Raw genomic sequence first — 23,015 nt, 5'->3', positions numbered from 1 at the left:
TTGTGAAGCAAAAGAGAAAGGCTTAAATGTAATAATTACTACACAGTACTCAGAATAATACATTGTAATTTATCATTCGCTTACAGAAGTAATGTGATACCTTTTGTTTAGAGTAGGGTGTAGCCTAATAATAACGTGTGAAACTGTAAATGGAAAGATCCAGGGTTCGAGACATGATGTCCTTAAAAATACTCCGTATTTTAAACTCTGAGTGCGTTATATGAGTGTGTTATATGAGTTACAACCAATCTCTTTATTCGGTCCACGAGTCCAACAAAGTGCTGCTGGCTGACTGCTTTGTGACTGAATAGTAGATAGATCAAAATTAAGGATGGCAGTATCTGAACCTTATCCTATTTATGGACTCTTCGGAGTCAAAGGTTCCATTATATGACGTACCTTGAATATGGCATCTTCAAAGTTAAGGATATTATTAAGTGATATATCTTAAATGTGTCATATTTCGACTTATAGGCACTATAATGTATAAACTATCTCAGACATACCGTGTATTATATGAAGTAACTAGTACGAGAAGGGTTGTCATACACAAGCAGTTATTTTATTTAGAGAAAATGTATAATTTATTTAAAATATATTATGCTATTGAAAAACTTCCATTAATCTGCAAGAATACAAAAACATCTCAATACTTGTATAAATACGAAAATCAGCCATTAATATATAAAATCTATTTCGGCCATACAGACCGCACTTTGGTACTTAAGGGTTAACTCAGCCTAAGAGATTTATAACAAGCCCTGTATTTAAACTTAAAATTTTCGTTATGATTATTAAAAATGTATGTTTTGGTGCTTTCATGTGATACTTTTATGTCAGGTATCTCAATATACGTATGTAATGACGTCATCTTTAGTCGCTAAATATCTTTATACGTAAACTTTCCTTCCTGGAGGTATGAAATGACAACGTTGGGGTTTGTTGTTATTTAAAGATATCAAGTCTCAATGTGAGAGTTTTTTCCCGGAGTTATCAGATATCTACGTAAGGGGAGTTGTTATTACTTGGAGATATCATATCATAATGTCAGGTTGCTTAGAGGTATCAAATTGGATACTTATAGACTTTCAGTTAACTGGAGGTATCAAATCACAACGTCAAGGAAGTTTATTGTTAATAGAATATATCAAATCACAATGTTAGAGATATATTGTTATCGAGTGCAACCGAAGTTGTTACGTCAAGTGAGTCAGCAGTTTCATCGGTATTGTTATTTATTAATAAATGAGAATCCAAGTAATTTTGGCCCCAATAGTTATATGTAGTAAAAGAAAGCACTGAACTGTATGCAGTTTCGCCCATCTGAGATTCTAGGGATGCCTCTCTTACAAGGTGTTCATCGGTGTACTTGGCACATTTCGGAGGTGGTGTATAGTTTGAAAAATAATTCGAGGAGTGTGATTCGTACTCTGTCTGAGGAAACACGTTCACCGTTCGTTGCGTCACAGGAGTTCCAAAATTAAAGAATGCTGAAGTTTCCTCCATCTCCAGAGAAGGACTGTCTATAGTAGACAGAAGGGACTGAGAAGCGGACACGTCGGTCATCTGGGTCATCGCACAGTCCTCTTCTTGTAAACAGGATAAATCAGACCACGAAGTTTTGTTACTTGGTAGGTCCTGCGCTAGAATGTCTTCTTGGTAGCTGAGATTAAGATTTTGAGACGGAATGGAGGAGGGTTTGGTTTGGTCGGTAAAGACCAGATTCGTTTGACTTGGGTTGTTGATAATAGTGCTTATTATCTCTGGAACACACAGAGAGTCGTCCAGTTTGTTATTCTTAGTGTAATACTCATAATCTGTGTTTGCGCTGGGAAGGGACGGATAAGAAACATCTTCACACTTGTGGTCAATGTCATGCCCTAGAAGCATAGAAGGCTCTTTCTCCCAAGACTGGTTCTCATTCATTAAGCTGTCAATGGCCTGGAATAAATAATCAGCGTTTACATCAATGGCCGACGTTATGACGTTTGTCATGTTAATTGGATCGTCATCGAGATCATTACAAATTGGGAACTGAGATGTGATGGGAAGAAGTCTTCCTGGCGAGGAACAATCACTTTGAACTGGTTTAATATTGTGTTGGGATAGGCACAAGCATTCAAATGGTGAATAAGGACATCGGCTTTCCACTGTGAATCCAAAAAAATAAAACGTTAAATAAAACCTAACGAAGTATTAACCTTTTTCACAACAAACGTGATACATTTTCTTAGAACCGTTTTAAAACACTATCACATAAATAGAAGGAGTTATAAAAATTTTTCTTTACGGCTGTTTAGTAAACAACATATCAACTTTTAACAGCAGCACGGTTTCTAATTTTAAAAATGAATCGTAAAGAAGTACTAATACAAGTTATTTATTTTACTTTCATATTTTAATTTCATTAACCCTAAATTTTCATATTATAACTTATTAACAGTAATGTTAAATATCTGAACTTTGCCAGACATTTTCCGGATATTCTTCATGCAGTGATAAATACCACCAGATCATGTCACGCCCTTCACCTTACGCTTTCACGATAATAAATAAATGTATACACACATGCAGTCTTTTTTAAAGTAAAAAAAAACCAGCAGACTTGATAAATTGGGCGTTGTTATTATTGCGAACACAATAGTAAATTGAACATAATATGTGTACGGTTACGAGTACGAACACAGTAGTAACTTGAACACAATATGTGCAAGATTACCATTACAAACATGGTAATAACTTGATCACAGTACGTGGGTGGTTATCGTTAAGTACGTAGTAATAACTTGGTAAAGAGGACGTGGTTAGAACTATAAACAATGAAACCAGGGAAAACAAATTTTTAACTAAACTTGCTCATTCATTCAACGCGTAATTAATGTATGACCCCTCATTCTAACTAAAAATCTGGAGAAGAAATCTGAGGTTTAAATATGTGATCCATTTAGTTTACCATTAACAACGTAAGCTACTAAAGCGAATCCCCGTCGCACCAAATATGCTCGCCCTTTCAGCCGTGGGGTGTTATAATGTGACGGTCAATCCCACTATTCGTTGGTAAAAGAGTAGCCCATGAGTTGGTGGTGGGTGGTGATGACTAGCTGCCTTCCCTCTAGTTTTACACTGCTAAATTACAGACGGCGAGCGCAGATAGCCCTCGAGTAACTTTGTGCGAAATTCAAAAACAAACAAACTAAAATGAAAACGTATCATGCACAGTGATGGGACTAGACTGTTTTAAAATTAGACGCGTGTCTAATAATTAAACTGTAATATGCCATTCTTAGTTTATTTATCTGCGTGAATAGTAAGTAAAAGAGGACATCAAACAACACCTGTTAAATTATGTACAGTGTAACTGTGAATAAAGTATGCGATAAATATGGATGTTATCGAAAAATACCCGAGTCCCTGAAAGACAGAACAAAAGTCATTTGCACTGATATTTTACCCTAAAAATACATTAAACTTAAGCCGAATTTTACGTGCTCGAGAAGCATCACGTAATACAGAAATCGATGGCACTTATAAAACACATTTTACTTTTGAGAGGTCAATTTACTCAAATCATGCTGAAACAAAGAACATAAAATCCGTTATATACACATTTGTTAGTACACTTTGCTAAAATAAAACTTAAAAAAAAATTAACTTACTATATTCTACTGTGGTAGAGGGCGTGAAAGAGCTTTGAGACATTCTGAGAAAGTCTGTGCAGCTTGTTGTAAACTTCCAAATATCATGGTTGGTGGTTGGTACTTTAGAAGCAAGTTCACTGACTTCTCGCTAGGAAAAACCAACCAAACTCAATGAAAGGAAATGAATATTCTAAATAATTTTAGTATCATGACCATATATTGAAAAATATATAAACAAACTGTTTCTCATAATAGTCTTAGCACCACATAAGTGTGTGTGTTCAAGCGTGAACTGAAACAGTAGGCTATCTGTGCTGTGGTTATCACGAATATAGAAACATAATTATTGGTATATAAGACTGCAAATTTATCGCTAACCATTTGAAAGTAGTAACATATTCTAAAATATAACCGAATGTTTTACATTTATCAACACATATAGTTTCTTAGATTTCGTAATGTTGTTGCTCGTGAGTTATATTTTAATTAATAAATATTAATAGCAAAAGAAATGAGTGAATAATACATTGGATTGAGTAAAGAGTAGATATATGTTGTTATATATACATATATAAGGGCCAAGCATGACTTAGTGGTTCATGCAGAGAAATACAGATTTTATGGTTCATTGTGTGCGTTACAAAAGGTTAGTAATTTGGCCTTTACTCTTATTAAGTACGAATGGACTTAAAGCGCGGAGCACGTATTTGCGGTTGTGAGTCGGGAACAGTAAATCATAGGACTCAAGATCTTGGCATTGCTAACTACACGAACATGACGTCACAAAATAAAACAAAAGATTGTCACGAAATCATAAACAACCTGTTTTAGTGGCTTTGAAATTATGTAGTAGAAAAACCAGACATTTTAACATTTTAACAAAGTTAACAAATGAAATGTTTCACACATGAAATAAATATTGTTACAACAAGGAAGGGGTCAACCCACAACCATCAAGCAAGGTGAGAACTCTCACTGTCTCAAAACAATACAGATGTCCAAATTACAATGAAACAAAATGAATAACTTGCAGTATGATGTTCTGCTTTTCTTTATTAAACTTTATGTATATAAGCACTCCAAAACGTACAAAAATACTAAACTAATATTAAAAATATTTACTGAGTTTTGGTTTGCTTTGAATTTCGAGCAAAGCTATACAAGGGCTATCAGACTAGAGCACGACTAGGGGAAAGGCAGCTGTTGATCACCATCCATTGCCAACTCTTTACCTGCTTTTTTACCATCGAATTGGTTGTACATTGTCAAGCCCCCACAGTTAAGAGGGCGAACATGTTCAGTCTGACTGGAATTCGAGTAAGCGACCCTTAGACTGTCAGTCGAGCATAATATTTTTTCCAAAAGTCGCGTAGTTTCTGTTACTACACATGTTTTTTGGATCTGATGATACTTCTTGTGCCAACTTTTCTTTCATTTCTATGGGATAACAAGAAGGGGTAAAATTCTGGTGATACTCACCGAAACTCATTGAAGGTTGTTTCCAAAATTCTGACTGAAGTAACTCTTTTTCCTAAAAATTGGTTGGGAGTTCGTTATTATTTTTAAATTTCTTGACAGTTCAGTTTTAATAACGTATGAAAAGAAACTGTTAGCTTGCTGGATCTTTGAAGCTCCATATATTGTGAGGACGAATTTGGATAACAAGGGGCTATTAGACCCATCTCACGTACCCAATGTTCTAAAACCACACTGCGAATATGTAGATGTCAACTTTACATGTTTTTTTTTAAGTTTCTTTACAATAAAGAACATGAAATTGGTTGAGAAGTAATCATCTGTCGAAGAAGTGAGTTAGTTGGACACCAGAAGATAAACAGGTTCTAAATAAAGATGATGCTTTATATTCTTTTAGTGAATATCCTATCAGCATCTTTCAAGTAAGCGCACGTTTCGGATATTGCAGGTGAAAGTTAGTGAAAAATATGAACTAAGAATAACCTAGGTGACCAAATGTCATTCCACTAATGTAATTTTTTCGCCATCCAATTAACAAAGTCAAAGGTTAATTCATTGCTGTCGGGGATATTTGGGGAGCTATTTGCTGGTCATGCAAGTGTATTTGATCGGTTTTTTAATGACAAAATAGCCTCTCGTTAAAGCTTTTATTTAAATTTTGTATAATGGATCTCATCCATTATTTCACAGTTTCTGAAGCTCAAATTATTACCTCATTTAAGTTTTTATTGTGGAAATAAAAGCAAGTTTGTTGCCTTGGCTTTATCTCTCTTTTTTCTTTTTAAATTTCCTGTTGTATCCCAGATAAAGAATTCATATTTTTTCATGGTATGACTTCCACTAGATAGGGCACGCGATGTCCATACACTGTTCGCTGGCGGCTTCCCTCCGGCGTTACCGTGAATGCATGATAAAGAAGGGATATTTCGAGTTCTTTAATAGCTGTTTAACATAACGAAAATCTATGTTATTTATTTAATTGAACATTTTCCAGTGTTTGGTGAGAGATTTACAGTTGATTATTATTACAGTTGAACTTTATTATCAGTATTTATTTTATTGTTATCATAAATTATCATTCTTCTGTAGAAATAGTACAGATCTGTAATAGTTACACGAGCAACAGTATAAATTGTTTTTTATTATGGCGTATCATACGGTTCTCACAGATGTAATGTTCGATTCCTATATTGTTGGTATTGTGCCTTGATCATCATAATGAGCAGACTGTCGATTCGTGATATAAGCAAAAAGCAGAAATGTTTGGATTTATTTTGGATTAGAGCAAAGCTAAATAAAAAATAGGCTATTTGTACTTTGTCAGCAGCAGATGTCGAAACCCCTAATTTTAGCTCTATAATTACGTAAAATTACAGCTGATTGATAGAGGAACTTGGTTTGTTGTGTTTTTTTTTCTGTTGAATTTCGTAGCTGTAATATTTATAGCATTTATTTCTCAGTCTATACTTAAATACAAATAAACTTAAATGTCCGCAGTGAGAGGAAATGTCTAAGTTAATTCATCAAGTTAACTTATTTCATAGACTTTAAAAAAACATAATTGTGTTACACTCTTTGTTTCACTTAGATCCAAAACTCTGAGCTACTTACACTGGCGCCCAGCATGGCCATGTGGATAAGACACTCGACTCGTAATACGAGGGTCGAGGGTTTGAATCCCATTCGAACCAAACATGCTCGCCCATTTAGCGGTGGGGGCTTTATAATGTTACGGTTAATCTCACTATTCGTTGGTAAAAAAATAGCTCAACAGTTGGCGGTGGGTGGTGATGACTAGCTGCCTTCCCTCTAGTCTTGTACTGCTAAATTAGGGACGGCTAGCTTAGCGCGAAATAAAAAAAAACCAAAAAAGCAACTTTTCACACCTTTTCATGATGTATCGTAAAATATTTTGACAGATTTAAAATATTGATATTTTTAACCATGATACCTCCAAGTAATTTAATATTCTGAGAAAATGAGACATTACTTAAATATGCATACACAATAATCTTATGCTGGTATCATGTAATTTGCTGGTCATCAAATTTTAAGAAGCTTTGTTTCCTTGGTTACTCTTTATTACTTCTACCTGCTGTTTATATGTAAATAAATTACTTATAAAGTAACCGAATATTCCAATAGCTCCACAGTGGCTCAGCGGTTTGTCTGTCGACTTATCAACGCTAAAATCCGGGTTTCGATACCGGTGGTGGATAAAGCACAGGTAGCCCATTAAGTAGCTTTGTACTTACTTCAAAACAACAACAATACTTTAATAACGGTAATTACATATGCTTATGGCGTGCTTAAAAATCTGGTCGCTATACTGTTTGATTGCCTAGAAGCTACCCTTGCCCCGAACATGAACGGTATTCATACAACTAACGATTACAAATCGTTTCTATCTTTTAAACATCAAGCGATTATTAACTAATTTTATACCTTAGAGTTAACAAATGGGGGATCAAGTCGTATAACATTAATTTTAACTCGATCTCCCCAAGAGCGCGTTATTTAACCTTCAGTTTGTCTTGTCTCAGTAACTTGTAAAAGTGAATGTTATTTTTCTATAAATATATTTTTATATTCCAAGGCCCGGCATGGCCAGGTGGATAATCCGTAATCCGAGGATTGCGTAATCCATTCTAATCAAACATGCTCGCTCTTTCAGTCGTGGAAGCTTTCTAATGTGACGGTCAATCCAACTATTCGTTGGTAAAAGGGTAGCCCACGAGTTGGCGGTGAGTGGTAATAACCAGCTGCCTTCCCTCTAGTCTTACACTGCTAAATTAGGGACGGCTAGCCCTCGTGTAGCTTTGTGCGAAATTAAAAATAACAAACAAACAATCACCCTTGATGACGACAGACCCACTTGAAATAAAAATAAATCTCTTCTTAGCCTGAAGATGACCTAGGATGGTCGAAACGTTGTTCTCTTCTCGTCAGTAAAAGTGTTAATACCCATACCAACCGTTCTGAGATATATAAAAAAACAATCATATTCCAAAGATATGAAGAGGTTGAAGGTCAACTTAATTCTGTATTTGTTTGGGCAAAGAAAACCGAACATGCATCACGTGACTACAGAACCTGCCAACAAAGAGTTGTCATTATATATATATTTGTAATGGATAATGTCTTCTTTAAGGTTTCGCTTCTTTAGATACTTAAGGTGAGAAATAATGCATTTTTTTTCCTCTTTAAATCTTCCTGTAAGATATCTTTGAAATGTTACTAAATTAAATTATTCAGAACAAAAGCTGCTGTGTTTCAGATAGTTGTCCCCCGATGGGACAGTGGTAAGTTTAAGGAAATGCAACGCTAAAATCTTGGGTTCGATTTCACACGATGAGCACAACAGATAGTCCTATGTGGCTTTGTTATAAATGTTTACAGATAGTTTCCGTAACTTCGATAACCGAAGTAACAGTGATAGGGCTAAGAAAATTAAGTAAACTGAAGTTAAAAAAAGCCAATAATTTGAGCACTTCTGAACGCATACTATTTTTTACAGGGTAAACTCAGGAAATTTCTGGTTCTGAATCGACGAAGGAAAGCGTTTCTTTTTAAAAGAAAACCTAACAGCATTTTTTACCAGCTGTATTTGAACAATATTAGAGATTACTGGAGTACAACTTATAGCTTGTCTGTGTTTCCTTTTATTTTTTCAGTTCTTCACGATGACTTAATGGTAAGATCGTGGGTTTATATCGCTAAAAATCGGTGTTCCATCCCTGATATAGCCAAATATCAAATAGCCTATTGTGTAGCTTCGAGTTAAAATTGTTCAATTATTAAATTTGTACCTTGATTAGATTTCGTAATAAGTTGTTTTAACTGTCATATTTGAATACTGCTTTGTTAACCGAGATGAAAATATTTGTGACATGTTGTTGTGTCCAGGGGGAAACACGACCTACAAGTAAGATTTTCAAGAATTTGTGGTGTGAATGAGTGTTTTTGTCAGACGTACCTGTTGTGGTGTGAATGAGTGTTTCTGTCAGACGTACCTGTTGTGGTGTGAATGAGTGTTTCTGTCAGACGTACCTGTTGTGGTGTGAATGAGTGTTTCTGTCAGACGTACCTGTTCTACTGCTCTTATTTTTTCCATAGCTGTTCCATCGGCTCCTCTTCTCGCTCGTTTAAGGACTGCGTGAGATCTTTTAGTCTCAGCCGTAGTTTTAGGATCTGGCTTCGGGTGGTCGTGAACACCTTTGGCTTGAAAGAAAATGGCATCACGTGTGTGCCGCCAAAAATGGGTGACAGGGTAACCGTACTGCCCTCTACAAGGCAACACTTCTAGACGACCTGTGCACTTTCTGTTTGGGCAAGGCTTACCTACAAGACGGAACATACAAAATATCGTAGAATGCAAATACACTTACATACATACTATAATACTAACCTTGGAGAGGAATGAACTTCAGAAATTTATTCTTTATGTCTGAAACAGTGAACTTCTAAAAGTTCTTTGCAGGAGTATGTTTTGGTAAAATGTGTTAAGTGTTTGAATGACTGATTTTGGCTTCCGATTCCTGAGATGGACATATCCACAGTTGGGAATCTTTGCTCTTAAGAAACCAGCATATGATTAACGTCATTTGAATATTTTGGTTGGGATGTTGTTACATCGCTATTATAAATGGGTAAAACAGACTACCGTTTGACGGTATTACATTTTGTTACGTTGCCATTAAACACTGGTGAAACATTTTACCATCTTGCACTATTATAAGTTAAATAATATATATATATTATTCTTTTTTATAATAAACAAAAACAATCCTAAACAAAGTCAAAAACGCTGTACAAATTAAAAGCATACTAAAGCTGTAATGTGGGATATACAATGTACCTTAGGTTTTGTAGGAAATAGAACCCACATTGCGGTGGGGATACAGCGTCTATCAGTCTTAACCATTGTTTGCCAGTGTCACAGGAAGAAATACATAAATAATAATAATAATTAAATATTAAAATAACCAAAATAAATAGAAATTAAAAATTAGGAGGCGAGATGTTGCTACTCAAGCCCACAATGTTCCACATCTGCATTACGGTACCTCACTACCTGCAGATAGTTGTGGGAAGGTGACTGTCTTTTAAAGTAAGAAAAAAGAAAAAAGGGAAAAAAAAAACACATGAGAAAATGTACTATCACGTGGGAGTAAGCAAGATAAACTTACCTCCTGAAGTTGGCATTCCTGTTTGTATTATAATTATTATAATGGTAAAGTATTAATTAGTAGCGTGATTGACAAATTATACTAATATAGAGTATCCTATAACTACCAACAACCAATCAATTAAGTTCACTGTAACTACCAATTTTCTTACTCTAAACAAGACTTTATATGAGATAAGATGCTTATCCTCATTAAAGTAGTGGCAGTTTGTTTAAACGACCTTATTAACAACTATAAGTACTTACGAAAGACCTTTAGTAAAATTCCCTTAGTTTTACTTCTTCATATCTATTTAATACACTTTTATACTTATCAGAGAATATTTTAATAGTTTTATTTAGAGTTTGTTTATTAAATCCATTATATATTAATTTCAGTGTTAATAATCTAACAGTAAACGGGTACAAGATTACATTCGAGTACTACCTCGATTACTTCAATGACTTGTTGATCAACATGTGACATCATTGAGTGAGTTCCCACCTGTATTAAATGTGTGATCCAAATTAAGATACTCCAAATCCGTTATCTTTTACTTATCATAATTATAGGTTACTTACTAAATGTTTGGCCAATTAACCAATTGATCCAAATCATTACGCAGTACTCCAACATTTTCATCTAAATACAACTAAATTATCCAAAAGTTTAATGTTATTCAGAAACTTGACTAATTCAGTAATTATGTCCCTATTAACATAATTAATGTAAATAAGAGAGACTCAACTACTGGTCTGTGAGGTAATCTGCTGGTTACAAGTGCCTAGTTTGTTACTGGTTCCAGTTAAGAGGGGCCCGGCATGGCCAGGTGGTTAAGTTAAGGCATTTGACTCGTAATCTGAGGATCGTAGGTTCTAATCCCTGTCATACCAAACATGCTCGCCATTTCAACCGTGAGAGCGTTATAATATGACGGTCAATCCAACTATTCATTGTTAAAAGAGTAGCCCAAGAGTTGGCGGTGGATGGTGATGACTAGCCTTCCCTCTAATATTACAGTGCTAAATTAGGGACGGCTAGCGCAGATAGCCCTCGAATAGCTTTGCGTGAAGTTCAAAACAAACCAAACCTAATTAATAGTTTTTAGCTGACACTCACCCAAACATCCTTTTTAAATATTTCCCCAACACTGACTGATGTGTTTTCTAAGCCTACCTTTTAATGGCACATAAATAAAATTAAAAGCTTTATGAAAATCTAAGTATACCAAGTCCATACTATCCAAGGATTTAGTTAACACACAATCCTCGTAAAAAACTAACATATCAGTGAAGTAGGGTTTTAGTTTGGTGAATCTATGTTGGCTACATTATTTTTGTAAATTATTTTTCATCAAACTATGATTTTACCATTACAGAAGTAACACTAACTGGCCCATTATTTCCAAGGCAACGCTTATCACACTGTTTTAAAAATAGAATTAACATCAGGAACTCTCCAAACCTTGCACACTTATACACTTTCAAAATACCTAACAAAGGTCAAATTTGGTTGGCTATCAAATAATGAACATTTATAAAATCATTTGTGATCCGGTGGGGCTACCTATATCTCTTGATTTTAACTCCTTATGGTGTATAATGTTTTTAAAACGTGTAACAAATTTTCTAAACGGTATTTATGTATTCTAAAGACGGCTAGTAAATGTATTAAAATTTTAATTAATATAAACTACAGAACTACGTTTCGACCTTCTTAGGTCATCTTCAGGTTAACAAAGAACATTTGCAACTGACCGTTGATGGGCTCATGTCTTAGGGTATGAGACTGTAGGGGGTGTTGCAGTTAGGTTGTTAAGTTAATATAGGTATAAATATGTTCCTTTCTATTGGTTTAATGACGGTTTGGGTTCTTGTATAAGTAGAGCTTTTTCGATTTTGCGTTTGCTTGTCTTTGTTTCCCTACTTAATATGTTAGTGTTTTCTATGGTTATGTTGCACTTATTTGATTTGCAGTGTGCTGCGGGATGGGCAGAAAAGTTCTAAAAATTGATATTTACAGGCGAGATTACTGGAAATTGTGCCTAAATTGAACATTTATTTGAATTTTTTTTGCAAGTTGCCCCAAATTAATATAATGAAATTACAGAATATAATGTGATTCTATAATGTTTTGAATTCTATTAGTGCCTTCTATCTAGATTTAGTTAGATTATCAGTTGTATAGATTGAAGTTATAGAACGTCATTCCCCTAATTTGAGTTTTAACATGTTCAAGGCCAAAATTATTTTAACTTTAATTTGATGGCTAATGTTTCAAAATGATATTTTGCAGAGTATCAGGCAGATCTATTCTGAGACATGCTATTTAGCCGCAGACATCCACTGTCCAACTGTATTCACAGCACAGAACTAACTGCCTAAGGAACTCACCAGCTCACCTAGCATACTCAGCAGCTGATTCTGGTCACACTTTTTATATGTGGCTCAAATTCTTTCTTAAACTTTAAAAAGGCTCATAAAGTCACATAACATAAAACTTCCTCACTGCTAAAGAACAATAAACATTTCCAGAAGATAGCTTATAGACGGCTTGAATGGGTCATAAAAGAAACGTTGTTACAAGCTTATATCGAAACGTTTTACATTTGTAATAAAATAATTTATTTTACTCCTCATTCGAGCCATCTCTAAACATTGTTTTTTTTCTAAATTGGGTTCCTTTTTATCAGATTTGTAAAGATATCTAGAGTAAATTAGCTTCCATGTTCTAGCCGCCGAGAAGGGATTATATATATATATATTTATGAAGGACATTTTTATTTGCAATTTCTTGTGAACTTTACGGAACGTATAATCTTCCCTTACCTTGTTGTTTTTTTCTGGCTTTATCACAAATGGCAGGTCTGAGTGTCACTTTTCCTCCAGTTTCTAAGGTGCACAGCAGACTACAGACTAGAACCCCGAGGCAGGACTTTTTCAGAATATGGACATTGTGGTTATTCGTGTTTCTCATGGCCCAGCCGCTCGAGTGTCGCCGGGCTTCCTCGCAGTCTGGCGGATACGCGAAACGACAATGGCCGTCTGCCCATTCTTGGAAGTCGTTGTAACACGTGATCTAACAGAGTGAAAAAAATCGATTTAATTATTGTTTGCTTCTTTGTTGAATTTCGCGCCAAGCTACTAGAGGGTTGTTTGAGCTAGCTATCCCTGATTTTGAAGAAATAGACTAAACGAAAGCCAGCTAATAAACACCACCCACGCCAACTCTTGTGCTACTCTTTATCAACGAATAGTGGGATTGGTCGTTATCATGAATCGTCGCTGAAAGGGTAAGCATGTTTGGCAGCATGTTACAATTCCACCACCCAGGGACCTAGATTTACTAAAATGTGATACAATTTCCACATAAAACATAGGGCAAAATAGCCATAGTTTAAAGTTACACTTCCTTCTGATTACAAGCTCTGTGATGTGTAGCATGTATCTTGTTGTCCCCCGCTGGTACAACGGTAAGTCTACGGATTTACAACGCTAAAATCAGGGTTCGGTTTCCCTCGGTGGACTCAGCAGATAGCCCGATGTGACTGTGCTATAAGAAAACACACATACATATATCTGTTTAAAAATCGTATAAAAGATGGGTGTGGGGTGCAAAGTGCTTACAAAATGTAGAAAGAATGTTGAAGTAATCTAAGTATAGTGAATATAAGGGATACAATTACTACAAGTTATATGTCTGGTGAAATCACTTGCATTATACAGGCTTCATTGCTAGTAAATACAGTTAAAGAATTTTCATCATCTTTATTAAGGCCGACATGGGCGAGGAAACAAATTTGGAGACATAATGCTTCGTCGTATATTGTGGCTGATTTCTCGTTTCCAGAAACATGTGTCTCAGAACAGATGTGGCTTATACTTTGAAAATCAAATTGTATTTTATAAATAATGTTGACAAACACCACACTAACATTATTTATAAAATACAACGTGATAACTGCCACGACTTCTATATTGGAGAAACAAGTAGAAAAATGGAAACCAGATTCAAAGAACATAAAAAGTCATCTTCACACGTTTTCTAACACTGCAAATCAAATAAACACAACATAATCATAGAAAACACTCAAATACTAAATAAAGAAAGAAACATAAACAAACGCAAAATTAAAGAGGCTTTACTTATACAACAACTCAAGCCCAAAATAAACCAATACAAAGGAACACCTTTATACCTATATTAAAAATAATAAAATAAATAATATAAAATTATATATTCAAACATCTAACACCGCCCTCTACATTCCGACACTCAGTTACACAACCCCTTTCAAACATGTGGTCAGCTTCCGGTCAGTTACCTCTTTCTTTCTTTGTGAACCTGATGATGACCGAAGAAGATCGAAACGTTGTTCGCTCTTCTACATAAAATATTTTCTCAACCCAAACGAGCCGTTTTTACATATATATTTCTACAAGTGGGTTTTCTCGACATCACTCATGTATTTAAAAATTTATTTATTACGGGTTCAAAGACATTGGAATGAGCTGAAAAACATTTCCCTGGTGCCTCACTGTAGTGCAATGGTATATCTGCGGACTTATACTCCTAGAAATCTAGTTTCGATGCCCGTGGTAGGCAGATCGCAGATAGCCTTTTGTGACGGAAATTCGAAACCGCGACCCTTGGATTACTAGTCGAGTGCTTTAATCACCTGGCCATGCCGGGCCGCGAATTAAGGAAACCATACTAATGAGAAAGGATCAACCGAAGTTTATTTGTGAAGATTCTTCATATACTTGTTTTTTAATCCATTAATATGGATTACAGATTCAAGTGAAATTAAAAAGTACAGTATAATAAAAAAATAAATTTTATAAAGATTTGTTTTGTTTTTAAGTTTCGCCCAAAGACACACGAGAGCTATCTGTGTTAGTGGTCCCTAATTTAGCAGTGTAAGACAGGAGGAAAGGCAGCTGGTCATCACCACCCACTACCAACTTTTGGGCTATTGTTTTACCAACGAATAGCTGGATGAACCGATACATTATAACGCCCCTACAGCTGAAATGGCGGACATGAGACCCTCAGATTACGAGTCGAGCTCTTTAACCACCTGGCCATGCCGGGCCTTTTATAAAGATAAGTAAGTATTGATATATAAATAACTAGCTAGCTACAGTAATATAAAGTTTTCATATTACAAAAGCATTGAAACAAGAAAGTCAAAACAACAAAAGAAAAACAAATTACTTAAAAATTGTATTTTGTTTGGCAAGTCACTGTAATTATGATATTTGGAGCTACATTACTCTTTTTATAATACATGTTTGTTTCTCTTTTTAGTAGCTATATTTTTGTGCGCTAGCAATGTTAAGCGTGGGGCTCGCTTATGCTCTATTCGATTTTATTATGGAATCTTTACCAACCTACCATCTAATCTAATAACATGCCAAAAGCAGCACATGGTCCGTTTTACATATTGGAATCATTGAGACTTCAGACGGAATAGTTCTGTGAAAGAACTAAAGCAATAAGATTCGTCATTTTTCCTGTAAGCTTGTTTGGAAAATTCACTTACTTGGGTGAAAATTTGTTGAAATAGTGAAATTTTGGTTTACTCTATAAACACGTATATAGCGATTTAAGTAACTTTATAAGTACAATAATCTTTAGTTTTACTAAATCAATAGTCCCCTGCTAGTACAGCGGTAAGTCGACGGACTTACAACGCTAAAATCAGGGATTCGATTTCCCTCGGTGGGCTCAGCAGATACCCCGATGTGTCTTTGCTAAAAGAAAACACACACACACTAAATCAATATTGTGAAATAATAAATATTAATATTTAGATATTTTAAAGGTAGTTTTAAAATGTGTGAGTTTTATGACCGCCATTTTGTCTCCTCATGATTCCTAATACTAACTACTACCTATTTAAGTAACTATCAGGACGTCTAATTTTACTCATAGTTTATATTATTTAAGTAACTATCAGGACATTGAATCTTCAGTTGGCCTTCATATCTTTCAAAATTATTTACTGGTAAATTGTGCAACTTGGGATGATGCAATACAATTTTAAACCCGTAATCTTTAGACATTTTTCGAAACATTGCAGATAAAAGTTTACAGACTCCAGATGTTTTTCCAGAGGAGTCCCATTTCTGAAACTGTGTTCTGAATCTATAGAGATCTCCGCAAAACCTTATGTATATTCTAATTAATTAAAATAGAGTTCAGTAGAGAATCGCCCCTCAGTGGCTCAGCGGTATGTCTGCGCCCCTACAACGCTAAACTCCCGGTTTCGATACCCGTAGTGGGCAGAGTACAGATAGCCCATTGTGTAGCTTTGTGCCTCATTCAAAACAACAACAGTAAAACATCATAAAAATTATATGTTTACTATTATGGTATATAAAGTTTTTTTTTTAAAATACTCTTAAATCAATAAAATCAGGATGTGTAAGTCCCAATCAGTACTTGATCATTACAAGGTCAGCTCTTGTGATAAACAAGTTAATTATAATTACACTTAAACTCTTTGTAAATGTAGACAATTATGTAGTTTTTATAGTTACGTAACTAAAATATGCAATAAAAACAGTCAAGAAATGATTTTACAGTTAACAGAAATCGAACTCAGATGTCAGCACAAAAATTTCTTTCTTTCTTAGACAAACTATTTATCTTGTACTCGAAGTTCACAGTATTATAAAAAGGAACTGCGTAAACAGGACTTAATTAATTAAAACTTTAATATGAATGAAATTATACACATCTTATTACAATTATCAGCAATAACTTCTCTAAGTAACCATGAAGATAATTGGCGTTTTGGGTTCTTCTCATATTCATAAAACCACTTCAATATTTTCGTGGCCCAGTCATATACCTTCTGTTATTGAGTAAAGTCTACAAAGACAACTTATGTTGTGTGAACACCACGGATTATGTCTGGTGAACAAATTTTATACATAACTTCCATTCATGCCTCTTGATCAAGCCAACTCGGAGAGTGTTTTGTGTTCCAATTATGTAATACAAAATCCCTGTCCTAAAATCTAATACCTGTCTGTTAAGTTGAAGCGTGAACAGTTAATTTACTAAGTGCTTTCAGTTAAAAAGATGAATTTAAAATATATAAAAATATGATTCGGTCACTATAAGTGAAGGAAATAATTGATTGCCTCTGCACAGACATCCCAATACGAAAGCCAAAACCATTTCTCACAACATGGGAACTGAAAAGATTAAACGCGCGTTAATTATGGAGGGAAGAGTCTGAAATAATCGTCGAAATAGTGGATGGAAATTTATTACCATCAGTCTGTAATAATGCTAAGCTGTTTTTTTTTCTTTTAACCATAATGATGAGTAAATATATTATCGAAATATGGTGTTGTTGACACGATGGTCTTCTGTTGATGAAATTGTTTAAAACTCATGCATTAAGTGACATTACTTCTGACTTACTGAAGATGGTCAGTATAACAGAAAATATAAGGTGTAGGGACAAGTTAATCCATTGGTCCATCTAAGTCATTCCATTCTCAAATCCAGAACGTATTATCCATACACTTATAAAGAATATTCTTAAACTCGCATAAATTTACTGTTTCTATAACAACAGAAAGCAACCTGTTCTGAAGACCAATCACCCAGTTAGAAAAATAAAATTGCCTCACCGGAAGGAGACTTCTATTCTGCCAAAAGTTATATTTGTATCACCTCGTCTTACCATTCTCACGATTAAATATGGACAATGATCATGTATTAACATTATCAATTAGCTTAATAATCTTAAACACCTCAATCATTTTTCCTCTAAATCCATGTTCTTTAAGAGGAAACAATCGAGAGGTCTTGACATCTCCTTGTATGATAATCTTTCTATTCCAGGCACTATTTTAGTAGTTCTCTACTGAACCATTTTTAGCAATTCAATGTCCTTCCTAGAATAAAGAACGTAAAACTGAACACAAAACTCTAAATTTAGCCTAACTAGTGTCCTATACAATAAAATTATAACCTCTTTAGTCTTGTATTCAGTATCTCTATAGATACAACCTAAAATCTTATTTGCCATACTACTAGCTTGAATGGCTATTAAGTTAAAGCTATTTTCATCCAACTTATATTTACAATTCTAGTTATGGTAACACTTATGCATCATCTTGCATTTACTATAATTAAGACCCATTTGCCATTTGTTTGCCTAACTCAGTAAATATCTAAATCCTTTTGTAAAGTAATAGAATTATCCTCACAGACAGTAACGTCCAAGATCTTATATCATCATCAGATATAAGTAATTTATTGACCATTTCTTCATCTATGTTATTCATGTGAATCCAAAAGAGCAAAGATCCTAAGACGGAGTCCTGAGATGCTCCACTTGTGACATTAATTTAGTTTGTCTAAACATCATTTATAATAGCACCATCCTTTCTTCCGTCTATTCGATCTTTTTGTAATTTTTTAATGTGGCATCTTGTCAAATGTTTTCTGAAAATCCATTTACACTCTTATCCTCATCTACATAAGCAATAACTTTTCAAAGAATGTCAAAGACTTGCAGGCCAGTATTTTCCCTCAGTATAACCATGTTGACTATCCAATAAACTTTTGAAATTTATTAAATGACTTTACAAAACATCTTTTATCAGACTTTCCAAAACTTTTCCCACAATTTACATGGGATTTTTAGCTCAATACTTACTAGACAATTTTTATCACATCCCTTGAAAAGAGGAGTTACGTTTGTTAACTTCCAGTCTTATGGCACCTGCCCAATATTCTAGGACTTTAAAAAAATAGAAACCTTATCATTATTTACAACTTACGTTAGTTAACTTCCAGTCTTATGGCACCTGCCCAATATTCTAGGACTTTAAAAAATAGAAACCTTATCATTATTTACAACTTACGTTAGTTAACTTCCAGTCTTATGGCACCTGCCCAATATTCTAGGACTTTAAAAAAATAGAAACCTTATCATTATTTACAACTTACGTTAGTTAACTTCCAGTCTTATGGCACCTGCCCAATATTCTAGGACTTTAAAAAAATAGAAACCTTATCATTATTTACAACTTACGTTAGTTAACTTCCAGTCTTATGGCACCTGCCCAATATTCTAGGACTTTAAAAAAATAGAAACCTTATCATTATTTACAACTTACGTTAGTTAACTTCCAGTCTTATGGCACCTGCCCAATATTCTAGGACTTAAAAAATAGAAACCTTATCATTATTTACAACTTACGTTAGTTAACTTCCAGTATTATGGCACCTGCCCAATATTCTAGGACTTTAAAAAATAGAAACCTTATCATTATTTACAACTTACGTTAGTTAACTTCCAGTCTTATGGCACCTGCCCAATATTCTAGGACTTTAAAAAATAGAAACCTTATCATTATTTACAACTTACGTTAGTTAACTTCCAGTCTTATGGCACCTGCCCAATATTCTAGGACTTTAAAAAATAGAAACCTTATCATTATTTACAACTTACGTTAGTTAACTTCCAGTCTTATGGCACCTGCCCAATATTCTAGGACTTTAAAAAAATAGAAACCTTATCATTATTTACAACTTACGTTAGTTAACTTCCAGTCTTATGGCACCTGCCCAATATTCTAGGACTTTAAAAAATAGAAACCTTATCATTATTTACAACTTACGTTAGTTAACTTCCAGTCTTATGGCACCTGCCCAATATTCTAGGACTTTAAAAAAATAGAAACCTTATCATTATTTACAACTTACGTTAGCTAACTTCCAGTCTTATGGCACCTGCCCAATATTCTAGGACTTTAAAAATAGAAACCTTATCATTATTTACAACTTACGTTAGTTAACTTCCAGTCTTATGGCACCTGCCCAATATTCTAGGACTTTAAAAAATAGAAACCTTATCATTATTTACAACTTACGTTAGTTAACTTCCAGTCTTATGGCACCTGCCCAATATTCTAGGACTTTAAAAATAGAAACCTTATCATTATTTACAACTTACGTTAGTTAACTTCCAGTCTTATGGCACCTGCCCAATATTCTAGGACTTTAAAAAAATAGAAACCTTATCATTATTTACAACTTACGTTAGTTAACTTCCAGTCTTATGGCACCTGCCCAATATTCTAGGACTTTAAAAAATAGAAACCTTATCATTATTTACAACTTACGTTAGTTAACTTCCAGTCTTATGGCACCTGCCCAATATTCTAGGACTTTAAAAAATAGAAACCTTATCATTATTTACAACTTACGTTAGTTAACTTCCAGTCTTATGGCACCTGCCCAATATTCTAGGACTTTAAAAAATAGAAACCTTATCATTATTTACAACTTACGTTAGTTAACTTCCAGTCTTATGGCACCTGCCCAATATTCTAGGACTTTAAAAATAGAAACCTTATCATTATTTACAACTTACGTTAGTTAACTTCCAGTCTTATGGCACCTGCCCAATATTCTAGGACTTTAAAAAATAGAAACCTTATCATTATTTACAACTTACGTTAGTTAACTTCCAGTCTTATGGCACCTGCCCAATATTCTAGGACTTTAAAAAATAGAAACCTTATCATTATTTACAACTTACGTTAGTTAACTTCCAGTCTTATGGCACCTGCCCAATATTCTAGGACTTTAAAAAAATAGAAACCTTATCATTATTTACAACTTCCCAATTTTTATTAAAAAGCTCAAAATTAGCATGATTGTTTCTCCCATCTTCCATCTATCAACTATTCAAGATCAAAGATATTACTTATAACATCATTAGTAAAAACTTAAAGAAAAAATTAATGACTCAGTCACTTCATAATCATTAGATATGAGTCTTCCTTTATCTTCCATCAAACCATCCTTCTTTACTTCCATCCTAACATTCTGGTTACCTTTAATGTATTAAAAGAAATGTTTATTATTATTCTTTTTTTACATTTGCAGCAAAATATTTTGGTCGACCCTTTTTGGTGTCTTAGCTCCGTGTTTAACCAACTTTCTTGATATTGCATAATCATATAAACTCCCGTAATGCCAGTAAACTTAAATTTCTTAAATTTGCAATGATTTTCTTTAATTTTATCCCTTATATCCTTTGGTGGCCAATCTAACCTTTTAATTGCAACCACCCTATTCTATCCAGTTCTCTTCAATGACATATTTGAGATTTTAATACCTTAATATACTCCAAGTGGAACGACCTCTATCCATTTTTTATCAGTAGCATCATTTTGCTTGAAATACAGTATATTTCAGCTGATATCGTTATCTCTTGGTCTAACATCTGTTACTTGGTGTTTAAAGTCCATAAACTAGAACTCTATGCCTAAGAATAATGATTCATGTCAAACTACGCGGGAATGGAAGAAATACTGGTACCCATATTGTCATTCCTATTGTACACACTTTCTCTGTGAGCATAATACGTGTATATGCATGTATATGCATACACATCTACACTTTTACATCCACGTAAATAGGTTTATTATTCGTTCGGCATTTCTTTTGCGCTTTTCCAAAATATTACTCGAACAATTTTTGCAAAAAGCTTGTATCATACGAAAAAGTCCAAAACACTGGTTGAAAGATACATAAAAGTAACGCCATGATAAAAAAAAAGGCTAAAGGTAACAGGAAATTAGCGTCGTATAAAAACTAAACATCACCTAAAACGTACGAGAAACTGATGTTACACAAAACAAAACGTTGGTTAAAAGTTATAGGAAAATTAATGGCAAAAATTAAAAGAAAATTAGTAATAGAAAACTAGTATTACACATAATATCCTTTGGTGGCCAATCTAACCTTTTAATTGCAACCACCCTATTCTATCCAGTTCTCTTCAATGACATATTTGATATTTTAATACCTTAATATACTCCAAGCGAAACGACTTCTATCTAGTTCTTGTTATTGGCATATTTTATTTTTTGACATCCTTTTATAAGGACCAATCAGTTTCAGCATATTTTATAAGGACCAATCAGTTTCAACATATTTTGCAGTGAAATGTCAATGTTCAATACACTTTACAAGAACCAGTTAATTTTCAAAAGATTTAACCAGGAGCGATCAGTTTCCATCATATTTTGAGGAACCAATAAATAAGTTGTTAGCTTTATTAAAACAGACCAATTACAATCGTCGACAAAGATTCCACAGAGTCTTCTTAATAGAACATTATTCATGTATGTCAAGAATGGGTCTGTAAACATTCTGTTATTTCATTTCATACCACTCAGAGGTACAGCGGTAACTCTAATGACTTATGTAACACTATAAACCGGGTTTCGATCCCAGTGTTGTGCACATCATAAATAACCTATTCTATAATTATTGTGCTTTACTATTAACAAATTTATTTTGCATTTTAAACTTTTTTATTAATCTATAGATTAGAAATTTGGGATGTTTATAAAGTACAAGACTGTTGTTTTTCCTCCAAATCAAAAGTTTATGACTACTGCACTCGAAAATTACTTTATAATATTTACAAGAATGTATAATCTCTGTCCTGACATAATTTTGCGTTGGTGATGTCGAATAAGAAACCCTTATATAATTTAAAATGAACTTGTATGATCAGTGATATAACAAAAGTATATCTCGGCGGTATATTAATGATATAAAAAACTTATTAACATAAAACTTTAATTTGGTCTCAATGATAGAGATATCAAGGACATGTTGGATAATATAGTGTAAAAAATAGTCTACATTATGGTGGCTTCCAAACATTGTTTCGTCATGG

At 34.0% G+C, this 23,015-nt stretch overlaps 1 protein-coding gene across 1 annotated transcript; it reads right to left on the bottom strand.

The window, feature by feature from the left end:
• Positions 1-598: 598 nt before the first annotated feature.
• On the bottom strand, positions 599-21,139 carry LOC143235604 (uncharacterized). The gene is made up of 5 exons (XM_076473841.1): positions 21,077-21,139; positions 13,111-13,360; positions 9,202-9,455; positions 3,657-3,786; positions 599-2,150 (listed from the first exon to the last, which is right to left on the bottom strand). The coding sequence occupies exons 1-5, from the start codon at positions 21,137-21,139 to the stop codon at positions 1,153-1,155; spliced, it is 1,695 nt and encodes a 564-aa protein (XP_076329956.1). The 3' UTR covers positions 599-1,152.
• Between the last annotated feature and the right edge of the window lie 1,876 nt (positions 21,140-23,015).

This window comes from Tachypleus tridentatus, chromosome 12, assembly GCF_004210375.1.
Source record: "Tachypleus tridentatus isolate NWPU-2018 chromosome 12, ASM421037v1, whole genome shotgun sequence".
NCBI lineage: Eukaryota > Metazoa > Arthropoda > Merostomata > Xiphosura > Limulidae > Tachypleus > Tachypleus tridentatus.
Note: the sequence above shows the minus strand (reverse complement) of the source record. Positions and strands in the feature narration are given on the sequence as shown.